The 19,630-nt window shown below is 42.3% G+C and overlaps 3 protein-coding genes across 3 annotated transcripts; all 3 read left to right on the plus strand.

The window, feature by feature from the left end:
• The first annotated feature begins 973 nt into the window (after positions 1–973).
• On the plus strand, positions 974–7,357 carry LOC128739266 (uncharacterized). Its single transcript, XM_053834745.1, has one exon. The coding sequence runs from the start codon at positions 974–976 to the stop codon at positions 7,355–7,357; it is 6,384 nt and encodes a 2,127-aa protein (XP_053690720.1).
• A 4,429-nt stretch (positions 7,358–11,786) lies between these two features.
• LOC128739267 (uncharacterized) lies at positions 11,787–12,530 on the plus strand. The gene is made up of 2 exons (XM_053834746.1): positions 11,787–11,853; positions 11,911–12,530. Exons 1-2 carry the CDS (start codon positions 11,787–11,789, stop codon positions 12,528–12,530), a joined length of 687 nt encoding a protein of 228 aa, XP_053690721.1.
• Positions 12,531–18,826: 6,296 nt separating this feature from the next.
• On the plus strand, positions 18,827–19,198 carry LOC128739268 (uncharacterized). The gene has a single exon (XM_053834747.1). The coding sequence runs from the start codon at positions 18,827–18,829 to the stop codon at positions 19,196–19,198; it is 372 nt and encodes a 123-aa protein (XP_053690722.1).
• The last annotated feature ends 432 nt before the right edge of the window (positions 19,199–19,630 follow it).

The following is a 19,630-nucleotide window of genomic DNA, read 5'->3' on the forward strand; positions in this document are numbered from 1 at the left end:
AAGAGCTTGGAAAAACTATCTAACTGAAGTTTTTGGAGCGTCTTAGTAGAATACGAAACCTAAAAATAAAAAATAAGAAAACTTATCCAATTTAATTCTACTATGTGTATTTTATTCAATGACAGATACGTATTTCGCCTACGACTTGCAGGCTTCCTCAGTGTCTGTTTTCGACAGACACTGATCGCGATCGAAGGGCAATGCGGACTCGTCTGTCCGATCTCGACGTACAATAGAGGAGAATAAAAACAAACCTGTGCTAGATCAGTGTGCTGTTAGCGGCGATTTCTTAAATCTACTTAAAATTATTCTTAATCTACTTAATCTATCTTAAAGTTACTGTGAAAATAGTTAAAAGTAATGCTTAACCTATTTGCTTATATTATCTTACTTACGAGTAGCCTTAATTGCTAAACTTGAACGCTAAACGGTGAGAAAATTAGTGAAATATTATAATTATCATTCCTAACCTATTGTTCTTAATAACTAGTGTATAGATTGTAGTAGGTCAGCTTTGTGGCATCTATAAGTGTAGTTAATCTGCAATTTAGAAGAAGGTGAGCGAAACATGACTTAAAGCTAAAGCATAATCTTAAATCTATATATGCGAACAGGTGTGACTACGGCTAGTAAATACTCAGCGCTGATTAAGATTTCGTGTCGTGCTACCACCGTCGATAGGTGAGATATTGTACACAAAATCAGTGGTCTACAATGATTAAAACATACTTAATTCTATAGATTTCGAAACATACAAACATTATACTGACTCCCCAGATTGTTAAAGCCTGAGTCAGCGAGTAACACTTAAAGTAAGTCTTACATACTACTTATAATAACTTAGCCTAACAAAATATACGTTCCATAGGAATTTTATAACTTTCGTTCGCGAAATACACCAATTGCTGTTCGAGGTTCATAAAATTATTGTTTCATTGTCGCTGGGCTTAACAATTTATAAAATTCTTTAAATATGTCGAAGAAGTCGACTCGTTCTGGCAATGCATTCGATGTGCCCGCACCAGGAATGGTAGAGGAAATAGGAGATAATCCCGTTACCGGAGCCGTGACGAGCACTGCAGGTGGTACGCCGTCCGTCGTCGTTGTTTCCCCTCCTAACTCTGTAAAGCAGGTAAATGCTGACGTTGCCAATAGTAATAAAAATCCTTTACAAACTAAGACGACTACGAAAGGCACTGTCAATTATGGCAAAAACGCCGCCGGTACCGCGATCGAAGTCAGGCGCAATCCAGTCCGCGACGTTCGTAGAAATCGGGATTGCCAGTGTCAGTTGTGTGAAGAGCGTGATAACGAAGAAATGGTGCAGTGTGATGGTTGCGACCGATGGTATCACTTTGTCTGTGTGCACGTTTCGGAAGACATCGCAAATGTCAGCTGGGTCTGTCCGAACTGTAAGGAGGCAAGCGTCCCTCCCACTGATACTATCAATGCGTCGAACGAGCAGCAGAGACCAAATCCACCCCCAAAGAAGACGTTATCAGTACACTCGAAGAGCAAGGCTAGCTCTAGGAACAGTGAAGCTAAAAGGATTAAGGCACTCGAACTAAAGAAGCTTGAGGAGGAGCTCGAGTTGGAGAAGCGGTTTCTCCAAAAGAAATACCAGTTATTGAAGGCTCATGGCAGTGAGACTTCTACGGAAGCTGGCGACGTCGAAGACAACGTATCCAAGGTCGAGCAGTGGTTAACAGATACCGAACGTCACGGTGAAGATTCCGGATTAGTAGAAGATGAGACAAATGGGCAAATACCAAATGCAACGGGAAAACCCGAGGAGCACCACGCTTCGGATGTCATCCGTCAACAGCAAAATCCATCGATCCTTCGTAATAACCAACTCGCTAACCATCAACGGAGTGGTTCGTTCTCACAGCCTGTGCTACGGGCCGGCCAACCGAACGTTCAACCGTTTAATCAAGGTAGTCAGTACAATCGTACCCTGCACGGTTCCCATTCCCTGAGTGTTGCGCAAACGCGATTTACTGAAGCCGGTCCGCAGATACAGCAGACGGAAATTCAACAGTCGGAGAGTTACACTCCACGTGCCAACGATGTGGCAACGGTCAGACCAGCGATGATACCGAATGGTTGCAATCAGCAATGTTATCAAAATGTTCGAGAAACAAGATCCGGAGCGAGGGTTTCGCATGCACCTGCAATTAATACAGCCTCATCGAATAGCCACGCCAGGACGTCTTTCGTCCCTTCGATGAATCTAGGCACGTTGGAGGAAGGAAACCATTTCATTCCAGGTCAGCGTTCGACTCCGCTTCGATCGGGACGTCCGGAATCGGACCTTCAAACTACAACCCACCAGGAAACAGTTTGTATTCTAAACCGGAGTCAAATTGCAGCTCGTCAGGCGGTGTCTAAGGATCTCCCCGAGTTCAATGGAACATTAGAAGAGTGGCCTTTATTCTATTCCATGTTTAACTCATCTACGCAGATGTGCGGATTCACGGACGAGGAAAATATGCTAAGGCTGCGCAAATGCCTAAAGGGGAAAGCGTTGGAAGCGGTAAGGTGCGAGCTACTCCATCCGTCGAACGTAGTAGACGTATTGTGTACACTGAAAATGCTCTACGGTCGTCCGGAGGCCATCGTACAGTCAATCGTTAAGAAGATCAGAAGTATGGCTCCACCGAACATGGAGAAGCTTGAGACGGTGGTAAGCTTTGCACTAGCAGTGAAGAATATGGTTGCTACAATCAAAGCATGTGGAATCGACGACTTTATCTACAATTCGTCTCTTCGATGCGAGCTAGTGGAGCGGTTGCCGTCATCACTAAGATTAGACTGGGCGAGGTATACGCGAAACGCAACGAACCAAAATCTCGCTACTTTTAGCAGCTGGTTGTATACAGTAGCGGAAGATGCAAGCGCAGTCATAGGGGATATCGGAAGGGATCAACGAACTCGGAGTTTCAAGAAAGATGGGTTTCTGAACTTCCATTCTGAGTCAACATCGAAAACTTCAAAACCAATCGAGGCACCCGGAAAGCATGGACCGTCTCTCTCAAAGCATTCGGTCAAGGAACAGTGCATAGTGTGCAAGGGAGATTGTCCGATGGTAGCAAAATGCAGCACTTTCGCAGGATTAAGTTACGACTCAAAATGGGCGACAGTGAAGGAATGCAAGCTTTGTCGAAAGTGCCTTCGAAAGCACAACGGTTCCTGCAAGCGACAGAAGAAGTGCGGTACGGATGAATGCACTTTCTTACATCATCCACTACTCCACAATCCGGAGAAGAATCAGAATCCGAGATCATCGACATCGTATCCTTCAACGACAACGCCCTCTCAAATGAGTGCATCAGATCCGAGCTGCAATGTTCACCAGGGTCAGTCCGCTGTTTTATTCCGCATTGTACCAGTCATCCTTTATGGACCAAAAAATACTGTACATACTTACGCGTTCATCGATGATGGATCCGAGCTAACGTTAATGGATCAAGACTTAGCAAACGAGCTAGGCGTTGAAGGCCCGAGAAAGTCTTTGTGCTTGAAGTGGACCGGTGGAACCCGCAAGGTTGAAGATGGGTCCCAGCAAGTAAATCTGCAGATATCCGGTACACAAGGCTCAAAGAAATATGAACTACGTGGCGTGTACACAATGTCCTACCTTCAAATCCGCCCGCAAACGTTAGTGTTGTCTGAGATGCAGAAGAAGTATCCACATCTGGCTGGAATACCACTTGAAGCATACCAAGACATCAGTCCACGGATCCTGATTGGCTTGGACAACGCAAAACTTGGATACGTTATTAAGAGTCGAGAGGGGAAGCAAAACGAACCGATCGCCGTGAAAACCCGCTTAGGTTGGATGGTGTACGGTAATTGTGCTGGTAAGAAAGAAGCGGCGGGGTACTTGAATCATCATAGTGTACAAACGTGTGAATGCAACCACGAGCACGACGAGAGTCTCCACAAGGCGATGAAGTCATACTTTGCGCTAGATAGCCTCGGAATCGTGAAACCGAGCCAGCTTCTGCTTTCGCAAGAAGAACAACGAGCCCAGACATTATTGAAGTCACTCACAGTCCTTAGAGAAAATCGCTACATGTGCGGTCTTCTATGGAAGTACGAGAATGTCCGTCTTCCAGACAGTAAGACAATGGCCCTCCGTCGATGGAAATGCCTTCAAAACAGAATGAACAAGGACCCGGGTTTAGCAGAGGCACTCAAGACTAAAATGCAGGAACACATCAGCAAAGGTTACGTCAGAAAGCTATCCTCAGAGGAGCTCCGTGAGCCACATTCAAAGGTGTGGTACCTTCCGATATTCGCGGTAGTAAATCCGAACAAACCGGCCAAGATTCGGCTAGTGTGGGATGCTGCAGCCACAACCCACAATATTTCCCTCAACTCTGTCCTCCTAAAAGGCCCTGACCAGCTCGCGTCGCTCCTGTCCGTACTTATCGGTTTCCGAGAGTATAAAGTAGCGGTTTGCGGAGACATAAGAGAAATGTTCCACCAGATTCTAATGCTGCCCGAGGACCAACATTGTCAACGATTTTTCTGGCAGGAGGGAAGCGAAGCAGAACCTGGCGTGTACGTCGTTCAGGTGATGACGTTCGGGGCCAGCTGCTCCCCGAGTATTGCGCAGCATGTGAAGAACACCAATGCGAAGCGATTTGAGAGGGATTACCCGGTTGCTGTCGACGCCATAACCAAACGACACTATGTCGACGACATGCTGATTAGCACGGAGACGGAAGAGGAAGCCTTGAAGCTTGCGGAGAATGTAAAGAAAATTCATGCAAAGGGCGGGTTCGAAATAAGAAATTGGATTTCGAACTCTAAAAAGGTTCAAACAACTCTCAACGGTGAAGCAGCCGAGGCGAAAAACCTGGATATTGGAGAGGAAGCCAAAACGGAGAAAGTGCTCGGGATGTGGTGGAGCACCGTGACAGACTGTTACACGTACAAGATGTCATCTCGATATGATGAAGCTCTTCTGTCCGGAACCCGTCGGCCTACAAAAAGAGAGGTTCTCCGAGTGTTAATGATGGTGTACGACCCGTTGGGGTTTATATCGCATCTGTTGATGTTCCTGAAGGTGCTTCTACAAGAAATTTGGAGAACATCGACCGGCTGGGATGATCCGATCCAGAATGCACAATTCGAAAAATGGTCGACGTGGCTGGCGGTTTTTCCGCAGATAACCTCCGTCGAGGTTCCTCGATGCTATCGATTGTTAACCTCTGTTCAAGCAGAAGTAGAGATGCACACGTTTGTTGACGCCAGTGAGAACGGTTTCGCAGCTGTTGTATACCTTAGATTCCAGGAGGGATGTGTGATCGAATGTGCCTTGGCAGGAGCTAAAACTAGAGTAGCACCACTAAAGTTTCTCTCAATCCCACGATCTGAGCTTCAAGCAGCTCTGCTCGGTGTACGGCTTTCCGATACCATCCTCAAGTCTCTAACCATCAAGGTCTCGAGGCGTGTCTTTTGGACGGATTCCAAGGACGTGCTCTGCTGGATAAAGTCGGACCACCGACGTTACAGTCAATTTGTTGCCTTTCGAGTAAGTGAGATCCTCGAAACCACGGAGATTAGCGAGTGGCGCTGGGTCCCAACAAAGCAAAACGCTGCTGATGATGGAACCAAGTGGGCACGAAACCCAGATCTATCCGCTGATAGTCGCTGGTTTAGAGGACCAGAATTCCTTCGACAAGAAAAACAGCAGTGGCCTGTTACGCCAAGCTTCGGAAAAACCACCGACGAGGAATTACGCCCACACCTGCTGCTCCACGCGTCGGTAACAAAGTCAGTTATAGATCTACAAGCCTTTTCTAAGTGGATCTCTCTCCTTCGTCGCACAGCCTACATTTTCCGCTACGTTGACAACCTTAAACGTTCCAACAGAAAGGAACATCGCGTCTGTGGGCCACTGAAGCAGCAAGAACTGTCTAAAGCTGAAAACTACTTGTTCCGCCTGGCGCAGTCAGAAGGTTACCCTGATGAAGTCGCTACGCTAGTGGCGGGCTACGGTGTAAAGAGTCCGAAAGGAAAGAGCATTCGGAATAATCCACTCTTCCGCAGTGCCTTTCTGGACGAAAATGGAATCGTTCGAATCCGAGGTCGCACCAAAGCGTGCGTATTTGCTGATCGTGATGCCACTGAACCCATCATTCTTCCTCGTCACCATCAAGTCACACGATTGATCATCACTGACGCGCACGATCGATTTCAACACCAGAACCACAACACGATCATGAACGAGCTTCTGCAGCGCTACCGTATTCCTCGCTTGAAAGCGACCTACCACACTCTTCGGAAGAGCTGTCAACACTGCAAGAACTACGCGGCGAAACCACAACCACCGGCGATGGGCGACCTTCCACAGGCACGCCTGGCTGCATTTAGCCGTCCCTTTACGTACATGGGGGTGGATTACTTTGGTCCGATACTAGTCTCGGTAGGCAGACACTCTGAAAAACGGTGGGGAGTTCTTGCCACTTGCTTGACCACTCGCGCCATCTATCTGCAAATCGCTCACACACTGTCCACCAACTCCTGCATAATGGCAATCCGGAACGTCATGGTTAGGAGGGGAGTTCCCGCTGTTATATATAGTGACAATGGAACTAACTTCCAAGGTACCAGCAAGGAACTTAAGGCAGCCATTGGACTGCTCGACCAAGACAAATTAGCGAGAGAGTTCACCACAACTCGTACCCAATGGACCTTCATACCCCCAGCTTCACCACACATGGGGGGAGCCTGGGAACGACTGATCCGTAGTGTAAAACAAAATCTAGCCAAGCTACAATCGTGCAGACTACCAACCGACGAAGTGCTGCTGAACGCGATGGCAGAGATCGAAAATATTGTCAACTCTCGACCGTTGACCGAGATTCCCGTAGACGGCGATGAGTCGCCCGTACTGACACCTAACGACTTCCTGTTGGGGTCAGCAAATGGCCTAAGGTCTTGGGTTCCCTTCGATGATAGTCCGTTAACGCAGAAGAACTGTTGGATACAATCTCAAATTATGGCTGACCAATTCTGGAAACGTTGGGTACGCGACTACATGCCCACGATCACCCGTCGAACCAAGTGGTTCACACCCGCTAAACCTATCGCTGTCGGTGATATCGTTGTTATAGTGGACCCGAAGTTTCATCGAAATCATTGGCCGAAGGGAAGAGTAATTGCTACGCATCAAGCTCCAGATGGGCAGGTACGGTGGGCCACGGTGCAGTCGACATCTGTTGGAATATACGAGCGTCCAGCGGTTTCATTGGCGGTGCTCGACATAGGCGTTGGGACGAATACGCTTTCGGAGGATTCGCGCATTCCGGAGGGGACTGTTAGTTGCGCCCTGTCGAAATGATATGCGACTGCACCCATCTCCAATCTACGCCACTGACAGATCAACCACACCAGTCAGCATGCAAGGGATCGTCCCGCGATCGAAGGGCAATGCGGACTCGTCTGTCCGATCTCGACGTACAATAGAGGAGAATAAAAACAAACCTGTGCTAGATCAGTGTGCTGTTAGTGGCGATTTCTTAAATCTACTTAAAATTATTCTTAATCTACTTAATCTATCTTAAAGTTACTGTGAAAATAGTTAAAAGTAATGCTTAACCTATTTGCTTATATTATCTTACTTACGAGTAGCCTTAATTGCTAAACTTGAACGCTAAACGGTGAGAAAATTAGTGAAATATTATAATTATCATTCCTAACCTATTGTTCTTAATAACTAGTGTATAGATTGTAGTAGGTCAGCTTTGTGGCATCTATAAGTGTAGTTAATCTGCAATTTAGAAGAAGGTGAGCGAAACATGACTTAAAGCTAAAGCATAATCTTAAATCTATATATGCGAACAGGTGTGACTACGGCTAGTAAATACTCAGCGCTGATTAAGATTTCGTGTCGTGCTACCACCGTCGATAGGTGAGATATTGTACACAAAATCAGTGGTCTACAATGATTAAAACATACTTAATTCTATAGATTTCGAAACATACAAACATTATACTGACTCCCCAGATTGTTAAAGCCTGAGTCAGCGAGAAACACTTAAAGTAAGTCTTACATACCACTTATAATAACTTAGCCTAACAAAATATACGTTCCATAGGAATTTTATAACTTTCGTTCGCGAAATACACCAATTGCTGTTCGAGGTTCATAAAATTATTGTTTCATTGTCGCTGGGCTTAACACTCGAGTTCTTTCGAATCGCGCAGAAGGTTGCGGCAAGGGGATGAAATGTCCTGTATGGTATGATGTATGTATGCGATGAACTGGAAGTGGTTGATAAGTTCGAATATTTGGGATCTCCGGTCACCGCCGACAATAATACGGGTAAGGAGATCCGGTATCAGGTATCAGGTATCAGCATCTTTGGCTCGAGCAGCACGTTCCTCACAATCATGTGCAAGATTTGTGCCTTGCCCATCTTGCCCGTGTCATCATTTACCTGATGAGGACGGGAAGGAAAACAGGAGGAATAGGAAGGGGTGGATGAGAAATTTGGACAAACACAAACATATATATACCGAGAGATTTTTGTACCCCCGAGGGGATACTGCAATCCTTGGTAGTTAACTTATCAAAAGTACACCCCCTGGGGGGTATACTCATGATAAATAAGAGCTTATAGCTCAATACCGCTTTCGGTAAGGAACATCAAAATGTCTCGTAATTTTAGTTTCCTAAAATCCGATTCATTTAAGACGTAGGATCCAAAGATCCTATGACGCAATTGTGCTACTGCAGGACAGTTGCAAATTACGTGATATGGTGTACCGTAGTCGGATTCACATAAATTACAATGAAACGATTCAGCTCGCTGAATCGTAGCCATATGATAATTTAGTCTGCAGTGACCAGTCAGTGATCTGACAAGAATACTGCAATTTACCTTTGAGTGTTGCAAAAGAAATTTCGCAACCTTCTCACAAGGCTTAACAATGAAACTTTTCGTTTGACGACAAGTTTCAAGATTTTCCCAATAACGTACATGTTCAGATGAAAACCAAGATCGAATCTTTTGTTTTATCCAACATGCCGCAATTGGTAAAGCAGGTTCCGGTCCGAAAACCGACTTTTCTGCTCCAGATCTTGCTAGTTCATCAGCCCATTCATTTCCGGTTATACCAGAATGGCCAGGAACCCAAACCAGATTAACAGCATTTAGAATGCTTAGTTCTTCTAATTGGGTGTGGCAGGCGATGACTGTTTTAGATTTAGAATTAGCCGCACAAAGGGCTTTTATAGCGGCTTGACTGTCAGAACAGAAGTAGATAATCTTGCCTATCAGTTCTTTCTGAAGTGCAAACTGAGCTCCGCATATAATTGCAAAGATTTCAGCTTGAAAAACGGTGCAGTAACTACCCAACGAATAGGATTCCTCCAATTCCAGCTCACGGCAGTCCAAGGAGATCCGACGATGCATTCAAGCAGAAAATTGAACCTACTTTTCCCTATGCAAGACGCTTCGATCAAAGAGCGTACGTCGCCACACAAAGCTGACGATGTACAAAACGCTAATTTGTACGAAAGGTATTGCGGACTATTTTTGGTGGAGTACAAACGGATAGCGGAGAGCGGCGGAGATGTATGAATCACGAGTTGCAGGCACTACTTGGAAAGATTACCATTACTGTACACCTAGCGAATGTTGGGAGACTATGGTGGGTCGGCCACGTCGCAAGGATGCCGAACGATTGTGTAGTAAAATCAGTTCTCTTCAATAAACCTAACCGGCACTAGGAATAGAGGGGCTTAATGTGTTAGATGGCTCGATCAGGTTGAAGTTGACCTGTGTGTATCGAGACGCGCAATGAATTGGCGAAGAGTAACCCAGGATCGAGAGGATCCTGTGAAGTTGAATTCTTGATACGGCAAGAGCCACCCCGGCTCTCGGCTGATAGAAGAAGAACCTGACGCTCAACAAAAATTCATTCGAAAGCTTTAGCTCTTTCATACGTAAGCCGAAGCAGGGATGGTTCAATTGCTTTGATTCATTTGCAGTTTTGATTCTTTTGACAGTATCATTTAAGCCGAGCAAAATTTGATAAAGTTATATGGGATAATTGTACAACTAGTTTTTATGTCCACAATTTTGCTGGTGCTGTATCTTTTGTATTTAGGGTGCTACAATGCTACTAGCTCATTAGTAGTTCAATGAACGAAAACAAGTTTAAAAACGGACGCGACTTATAGACGGCCTATCTGCTGATAAAATTAAAGCAAACGTATGTAAAATTCTCCGGCGAAACGAGTGGTGCTCACCTCTTTCCTATTTCTCATTGGAAAATATCCCATTTGACTAATTTTTCCCTATTTTTAACAATATTTACTCATTGGACTACACCCCCAGCAAGAGGATTTCAAGGGAAGTTTTATTTTGAGAAAATAAAACTTCCTTTGAAATCCGAAAAATCAACGACACGATTTTTTGAAAAAAAAAACCATTTAGCTGATTCATCGATAGAGTTGTAGAACCGAAATCCAGCAATCAAATTTTTGTTTTATCTCATGTTCCATAATTTGATGGACAACAAGTTGGGAATACGAATACGAGTTATCTGCGTTAATCTCTGATGCATTATTAAACTTGCATATACGCAAGTAAGTCGTATTAGTTCTGCCATGTGAGGCACAACATGCCGAAGGTTTCAGTAAGCCATAAATGGCATGTACCTACTTCATGTTTATTGTAAATTTTTTTAACAACATAGCTATTTTCAGAAGGCTAACAATGCCAAGGCTACCGTATTACCTTACACCTAGATTTTTTTTACGCTAGAGTATAATATGAGGAACTAAATAATCCCATAAAAATTCCAGGCAAATAATAAAATCGCAACCTACATTTTGCAAAAAAACTAAACATTAGTTCATCAAATTATATAAAAAAGCAAACCGGTAATGAATATCCGTGTCAATCAAAAAATTCCATTAACACAAACGCTACATTAGAACATGTAAAAAATAAAGTAAAAAATATCTTCGGGTACAAGATTGCACACAGGTAATTTTGGTGTTGATTACCACGCATCGTTGATTAGCACAAATTGGTGAAGCACCGATACCGACAGCAAAAAAAAAATCTTCACAAACAAACCTTTGTCTAAAACAAATTGCCTCATAAATGTTGTTGTTTACATTACATTTACAGACGTGTTCAAAAATATTTGGAACCGTAATAATGGTCACCGAAGATCTGGGACTGCATGCGAAACTCGCGTTTGCACAGTTATGTTGTGTTTATCATTTAGAGGACAGATGAGTAGAAAAGAACCTAATTAACATAAAATAGAGTTTTCTACAAAGCATAAATTTTGTCAAAACATCATTTTCCAGTTCTTATATGATCTGCATTATAGGTCTGGTGAGTTGAAAATTACTGCACAACACGATACAATATTTGTTCCACCGGCCCTATGGGAATCCCAAAACAAAGTTAATCCTATTACAAACTGGCTTTTGGTTTGCAGAGTTTATTTCCTTTCTATACGATATCTTTCCGATACAAACCTATTTAGAGGACAGTGCTTTTCTCAGCCCGGTTCCCAAAAACAACTTTTGAAGGGGAAGCAGCGCGTGCAGGTGCGGTGCGATGCGGTGGGTGAGCATGTCCGAGCCAACGAACGGCCGGTTGATCGCGATGGCATCATCATCAAGAGGAGTAAAACGAAACTTAAGAGATATAAATACGCGCATCGGGTTCTTTCCGCAGATCATTGTTTAGTCAGACTTCCGACAGATTTGTATCGGTGTGCGGTTTTGTTTATCGGATACAATGAAGACCATCGTCGCTGCTCTTATGTTGGCATCAACACTGGCCGTAGCCAGATGTGCCCCATATGGTAATTAAAGTTTTGATTTAAAAAAGTGTAATTTTACTGATTGTTCGAATTTTGCAGTGATATTCTTAGAGGAAGCCCCACTGCGTGTGGTTCGTTCTGCTAACGTTGAACTTGGAGGAGCATCGGGAAGCGCAGCCAATGCTGGAGCGGAGTCATTCAATCAGGGTGGTGGCTTCCCGGGATTCGGAGGTTTTGGAGGACTTTCGGGATCGGCTGCTAATGCTGGCACACAGTCATTTACCCAAGGCGGATTTGGAGGACTCTCGGGATCGGCTGCCAATGCTGGTACTCAGTCATTCACCCAGGGTGGTGGACTTGGTGGACTTGGTGGACTCTCGGGATCAGCCGCAAATGCCGGTTCTCAGTCGTTCACCCAGGGAGGTGGCTTGCCTGGGTTCGGAGGAGGTTTGAGTGGCAGTGCTGCCAATGCTGCATCGCAATCGTTTACACAGGGTGGTGGCTTCCCAGGTTTTGGAGGAGCCTCCGGATCGGCGGCCAATGCTGCTTCACAGACGTTTACTCAGGGAGGTCTAGGAGGTGGTGCCAGCGGTAGTGCGGCTAATGCAGGCACGCAAACTTTCACATCCGGTGGATTCGGTGGACTGTCCGGAAGTGCGGCTAACGCTGCCTCTCAATCGTTTACTCAGGGTGGAGGCCTCCCAATTGGTGTTCACTAAAAGTTCCTGCTCGGAAAGCCAATGACTGACATAAATACCTGCATGCTGTTACAAGATTACTAATTTATTTTAGGACATATTATTCTTCCGAAATATCCGCAGTCAAGTCAAGATTATTAGATAGGCAACAGTGTCGACCGTTTGCTTTATTCTTGGAAGCAAAATTCGGTAGTTTGTGATGTTTATTTGAAACAATAAAATGAAACACGATATCATGCGTAAAACAAACTAAGACGCAATCTGTTTTAAAATTAGCATATTGGAAATGCAAAAAGAAAAACCTGCTTTCTCTGATTTTAAACCAGTTTCATATTAATCGGCTTGTCACTTTATCCGTCGAGAACTCATCCTGTACAATCATATACAGAATAAGACCAACACTGACTAAATGACGTGAATTCCTAACTGAAGCGTTCGAACAGTAAATACGGATCGCAGCTTGAAATATTTTTAGTAAACATCACCGAAGGTGGCTGAATCGTTTTCAAGGTTCGTTGTCATGGCAGCATAGAATTCGCTGGCAGTTTTTAAACTCAGAACGTATATATGGAGTATACATTTGTTTAGCAACACCACCTAAAAACTAGATATTGCGCAGAAAATTTCGAAAACATCTAATCTAAGCTTATTTTGTTAGAAAACATAGCATTTTGCCTTCCAATCTACACATTTTCGGACGAATATGAACCGGTTTTCCTTATTAATGCCGGTTAGCTTGAGTTTTTGTTGCACTTTCTTTCATTTGATACTCAACGCTATGTTCAAGATCAAGATAAACATAGGGTAGATGCTCCAATAGTCGTGGTAGTACCAGTAGTGGTGAAAACTCAAAATATTCCTATTATTTTTGCAGATTTTGGTACAAGTTTGATGTTTACCAAATGATACCACTACTAGTAGTTCGATACATATCAAACTACTGGAGCAACAAGAAGGTTGGAAGAAACTCCCCGCCCCTTTTCCTTATTTGGACTTCTCCGCTTGTCAAGCTCTCACCCCCTTTTTTAGACTCCGCATTTTTCTCATCCAGATATTAGGTATAAGCAATTGTGGCTCGCGCAGCACCTTACTCACAATCGTGTGGAAGATTTGTCATCTAGTCAGTTGTACATCGGCCCGAAAGTATTTTTGCTTATTTGGAACTCACCTATTTGTTAAACAAACACGTAAATATGCCAACCTCGATGAAGACCCGTCCAGGTGTTGCGGAGTTATACCGGTGCAAATACAAACATATCTCTATCACGTGCCTGCCGCATTGTGAACTTCGTGGGATGACTGGATACCAGCAAGTGATAACTATCACCTGTCTGTCACTATCACTATCAATGTCTCGCTCAAGAATCCTACGGCACAAAGCTAACCTTTAAAACGCCGTATATGATGCGCTAAGGATAATTCTTCAACCACTGGTAATTATTTTTTCAAGCCGCTCTGGGCCGCATATCGTTATGCGGTATCTAATTCAACCTTTTTAAATCACAAAAAACCTACTTTGAGTACAACACTTTTTTCTTTCACAAAACCAATGCTGGTTTTATACCAGGTTTTCACAAATTTTTTTACATTGAAACAAATCTTTCCGACTTGCTAACTAAACTGTATAACAGGATATCGGTAAAAGAAAGCTTCAAATAATTCAACATTAGAAAAATTAGGTACCTACCACTGGAAAACCGTTGGAAAAGCTGTAAGATTACAAGTCACAAAAAATATTTGACGTAAACATTTTTATTAGCCCCCGAGGTCACGGCCTGCTACGGCCTTTTCCTACAGCGGAAGAATGTTTATTGTATTACTGCTAATTGCAAGGAAAATTGTACTATCCAAAGTGCGATATCGTTCATTAAAATGCTATTTTGCATTAAATCGTTTCGGTATCTTCGGCGCACTTTTTCGTTACATTTCAAGCAATAAGTGCGCCAAAGAGACCGAAACGATTTAAGCTAAAATAGTACTTTTATGAGTGATTGAACACTAATTAATTGCACAATTTTCCTTGCAATTAGCAATATAACAAAATTTCTAACGCAAGATCATCTCATTAATTCATAGCAAAATCAACTTTCCACTTAAATTTCTCCAAGTCGGACCACTACTGTTATACGGATTCAATCATTCTCAGACTCGACTGTCTAAGCATTCGATCATCCGCGCGTGATTCTCTCGTGCGTTACGTAGCTGTGAGCGTGAGAGAATAAATCTCGAAATAAATCGCAAAGTTAAACTAAAACACACATTTTAATTACATGTTTATCTAATTCTTATTAGGCTTTTTACTAGTTAAGAAAATATCGATTCCCGCGAAAGAAAAATTTCTTAATTCATGAATGTGTGCGGCATTTTTCGCTGCTGATGTTTTCTCTGATGGTAGATTCTCTTTCGCTTTCTGGTTCGTTGTATGAAATGCCAGCTGTGAAAGAATTAAGCAAAATACTCACAGCTGAATTTGGTTCACATCGCATAACAACAGAGACATCGCGTATAATGGCGAGAGAAATTCATATGTGAGTTTGACGCTTGTGATCAAGGTTGAAATTTCATGTGCTTGAAATCTCATTGAGTTTTTTGCTGTTATGAATTTCTCCCCTTTTTCTCTCATGTTATTTTCTGCCCGCTGTTGCGTCTTTCCTTGTTATTTTCTCTTCTTTTCCTGAGTGCTTTTTAATGATGATTTTCGAATTAACACGGTTTTATTTATGACGAGTTTTGGATTAACATGGTTTTTTACATCATTTTTCGAACTAACGCGGTTTTTTCAGCGATTTTTAAATTCGAGCGGTTTTTTAGATGATTTTGAATTACGGCGTTTTCCGTCGATTTTTGAATTCACACGGTTTATTTCATGATGATTATTGAACTAATGCGGTCTTTCTTTTAAACGGTTTTATTTTACACGCCACTTATCCCCGTGTAAAAAAAGACTTGAGGGTACTTGTTTTGTTTTCCTAGGTACCGGTTTTCGTTTTTTTCGTTTTAACTTCTTTTCTATCCCTGTTTTCGTTTTCGTCTGTTTCGTCCTTTTTATTACATCCTGTTTTCCCCCTTTTTTGTTGTTTTTTTTTTGTTTTCATTTTTTTGTCAATTTTTATCCTTTTCAGCCCTGTTTTTCTGTTCGCGTTTCTCCATTTATCTGCTCCCGTATTTTCTGCTTTTCTTTCCGGGATAAGTTTTTTCTGCCGTTTTGTCCTGTGTTTCTTCTCTTCTGTTCAGTTTATCACTATTTTCTTAGTTTACTTTATGGTTTTTCCTTCTGTTCTGCCGTTTTCTAGTTCCTTTCTTTTTCGTTCTTCATCTTGTTTTGCTTCCTTCCCCTACCTTTTCTCTCCCGTGTGTTTCGTTTCCACTGTTTTGTGAACCGTTTTCTCGCTTATGCTGTCTCATTTTTTCTTTCGTTTTTCTTTTTTCATTCCTGTTTTTAATCTTTTCCTCTCTGTCAAGTTCTTCGTCTTTCCTTCGTGTTCGTTTTTACTTCGTGCTCTTTTCCCTTTTTTTCTCTTTCTGTCGCATTTTTCCTTTCTTCATTATTTTTCTGGAGAGCAGCAGAAGATCCATTGAAGACCCATTATTGGTTCGAATATGCTGAGAAACTAAGTTGTTCTAAGTTGTTTCGTTCAAGAGATATGAATTTTTGACTTCTTTGGAATTTTTCCCGATCACCCAAATTAAAATTAGTATTAAAAAGGCAAATGAATAGGTTTAAATTGGATTTGAAACTAGACTTGACATAGAATTTAAAATCGGACTAGAAATTATATTTGAAGTTGGACTTAAATCAAAGTTGAAAGTAGTCTTTAGACTAGACATGAACTGGACACGTAGGAATTGAAACTGGCTTTAAATTGCATTTGAAATTGTATTTGGAATTGAATTTGAAATCGTTGTTTAAATTGGTCATGAAATTAGAATTGAATTTGAGCTTAAATTAGGCTTGAAACTAAACTTGAAAAGTAATTTATAACTGGACTTGAAATTGGTCATGACACTGGAACTAATTTTACGCAATTAATTTACCTATCGCAAAAATAGTGGCCAATTAAATCAAAAACTGCGGACTGCGGACTGGATTACAGAAATTATGTTGTTATACATTATATTTTACAGAGATGATTTACTGGCGTGCCTCCGTGTGCCCCAGCTCTGGCACGCCAGTAAATAGTATCCAAACAGGGTGGGACAGGGCGTGAAGGAGAAAGAGCAAAAAAAATGGGTAGGGCAGGGTCGTTGAAGCAGCGCTTCCGACGTTGTGTACCGTTCCTCTTTAACCAGCGAAACAAGCCAAAATCGAAACGTATCATAAACGGATTATAACCGGATTCGTCGATCGCCTGATATTGGTGAACCTTTCAACCACAGCAGACTGGTTATAAAAGAAACTCCCAAACCCCCTTATTAACCTTGATCAGCCCAGAATTAGCCCGCAAAATCAGTCCAATTTTCATCTTTGAGATGCTATTGCATCCTAGTGCAGTGCTCCAATACTCAATGTGATATTTTTTGTTAAACTGTATCCAATTGTCTTCAAAATAATGTTACTAAATGTTGAAAATATCAATCTGTTTTTATTTTATGGCAAAAAGTACAAAATATGTCTAGTGATGCCGTAAGGCAACATTGGGCTGATTCGGGTTAAGTGTGCGACGTACTTTAAACTCCACCACTGCACGTGATGTTGCTCGTTCGTTAGTTTTATTTAGTTTAGTTTCTTATGATGTATTCTGATTAAATTTATTTTTCTTTCAGCGAAATTTTCATGAGCGCAAATAGCGACTTGTTATCAGTCGATTTTGACATTTAATGCATGTGAAATTTCGTCAAGTTTGACATTTCATGCAGGTTAAATTCGACTGACAGCATCTGGCAGGCGGATAGCATACTGCACCGCCATTTCCGCTCATGGAAAAATTGTTCTTTATTAGCTTTTCAATTTGAGACAGCTTATTGTATATTCTCTAAAATAATCAATGACAGTATCAAGACACCTTTTGTTTTAATTCAAGCGTCATGTAGCTGGGTAATTTTTTATAAACCCAATCGTTTGTTTTAGATTTCTGTATAATAGTATTGTATAAACCAATTCTCCACAGTGCCTTTCTTCGTACACCACTGGTTCAACGAGAGGATTGAAATCATTAAATGTTAATAACCTGGCGCCAAGGTTGTTTATGAAATTCCTGTAATGCAAGCGCAATGCCAATTGATTTGAAAATAGTAATATACATACGCATAATCGCAAGACAGAAATCCTACAAATAGAAAATGACGCACGAAGAACCGTTCATCAAACAATTATCACCGTATTCTAACCAACGAAATGGTCCTTATTGTTTAAGCCGCACAGGCAATGATAATTTGGAGGACTATTTTCGGCATATTGCTATTCAGCATACTTTCTGGTTTTAAATTCAGCATATTCAACAAATTTTGTTACATGAAGATTTCTGATTGTACTGTAATTTTAAATAAAATCATTTTAGATGTCGATGTATTATGATAGATTTGAACAAACATTTGGTCGAATTCAACTTATCATGTTACTTTAAAGTACACACACCGACCGACAAAGTTATGAAACAACTGCAAGAAAACTTGAAGTAGGGAGTCTAATAGAATCCTATAAATTCATAAAACTCGTCAATGGTAATGTTTAATAGACCAAAAATAGGTCTCTATCCTCACAACTTGTATAATATGCTACAACAAAATATCAGCAATCAAAATTTGTCTGTTTGTGTATAAATTTTGGCAATACGGAGCGTTGTTTTCAAACCGGCAAACAAAACAAAAGGTCATGCGAGTTTGCCCTAAGCCAGTGTTACAGAGATAAGCTATACTGGTTAAGAAGAAACCTAGTCTGTACCATAATACAGGTGTCTTTGCAGCATTTACTACGCTGAAGGGAATTCCCCGATAAATATTATGTTGACTATGTTTAGTTGATGCACTTGGAAATCACCGCTGTGTGTTTATGATCAGGTTCTGCAGCCTTTGCTGGGAAAGTCCTGAGAGTTTCTTAAAAGTACAAGACTATTATTATCAGTTTGCATGAAAGGGAAAACGAAAACAACACCGCTTGGAATTCGTAATCCCAACGGTAGTGTGGATGTTGTGCTTCAAAACACCGATAACACACGGACGCCAGGAAAAACGTTACGATTAACAGCAAGGGGGAACGCACACACTAGGAAAACCTTTTCGATTGGTCCGGTATAAAAGATTGATCATTTTCAAACTGGAGCATCAGAACCAATCCAGCAGTGCCAAAGTTTGTGAGTACCAGTTCAAATACTGCCAAAATGAAATTGTTCGTGTGCCTAGCTCTGATTGTGAGCCTCATTGCCGCTGTTAGCTGCGCACCGCAGTTCGGTGGTTTCGGAGCTTCCGGATCGGCGGCTAACGCCGGCGCACAGTCGTTCAACCAGGGCGGCTTCGGTGGTGGATTCCCAGGTGGCTTCGGAGGAGCGTCTGGATCGGCGGCTAACGCCGGAGCGCAATCCTTCACTCAGGGTGGTGGTGGCTTTGGACCCGGTTTCGGAGGTGGAATGAGCGGATCGGCCGCCAGCGCCGGATCACAATCGTTTACTCAGGGTGGCTTCGGACCGCACGGTTTCGGCGGTGGAATGAGCGGATCGGCTGCCAACGCCGCATCGCAATCGTTCAGCGGTTGAAAGAAACCGTTGCGCAACCTCAAGTCATTATCTAATTAAGAACGCTGCCGTTTGTCAGAGGTCGAGACTGATTAAAAGCAGTCGATTTGCTTTGACTGGAAAAAATAGATTACCGAATTCTAAAATTTCAATCTTGCGTAATAAAACAACAACAACATCCTTACTTTACCGCAAAACAAGCACAAGCTATCAGTTCATTGATATTGACCTAGAAGGAAGAAGTTATGAAATTATCAGCTGCGCTGAAGGTTACAGCGATGCCTTCTACTATTATGGTAAACCCTTCATCACTGCATGTACGTATGTCATCACATTCTTGCGCATTATTCTGTGAGTCAGGTTTATTAAAATGGAAAATCAAGTATTAAAGGACCCAACCTTCTCATTCAAGGCTCTGCAGACTACGTGAATAAATAATAAAATAAAGTCACA

Source organism: Sabethes cyaneus, chromosome 3 (genome assembly GCF_943734655.1).
Source record: "Sabethes cyaneus chromosome 3, idSabCyanKW18_F2, whole genome shotgun sequence".
NCBI classification, from domain to species: domain Eukaryota; kingdom Metazoa; phylum Arthropoda; class Insecta; order Diptera; family Culicidae; genus Sabethes; species Sabethes cyaneus.

Bases quoted from the DNA above. Each gene is read 5' to 3' on its own strand.
- LOC128739266 (XM_053834745.1), top strand. From the start codon at position 974: ATGTCGAAGAAGTCGACTCGTTCTGGCAATGCATTCGATGTGCCCGCA.
- LOC128739267 (XM_053834746.1), top strand. From the start codon at position 11,787: ATGAAGACCATCGTCGCTGCTCTTATGTTGGCATCAACACTGGCCGTA. The intron at 11,854-11,910 runs GTAATTAAAGTT...CGAATTTTGCAG, and splicing joins AGCCAGATGTGCCCCATATG to TGATATTCTTAGAGGAAGCC.
- LOC128739268 (XM_053834747.1), top strand. From the start codon at position 18,827: ATGAAATTGTTCGTGTGCCTAGCTCTGATTGTGAGCCTCATTGCCGCT.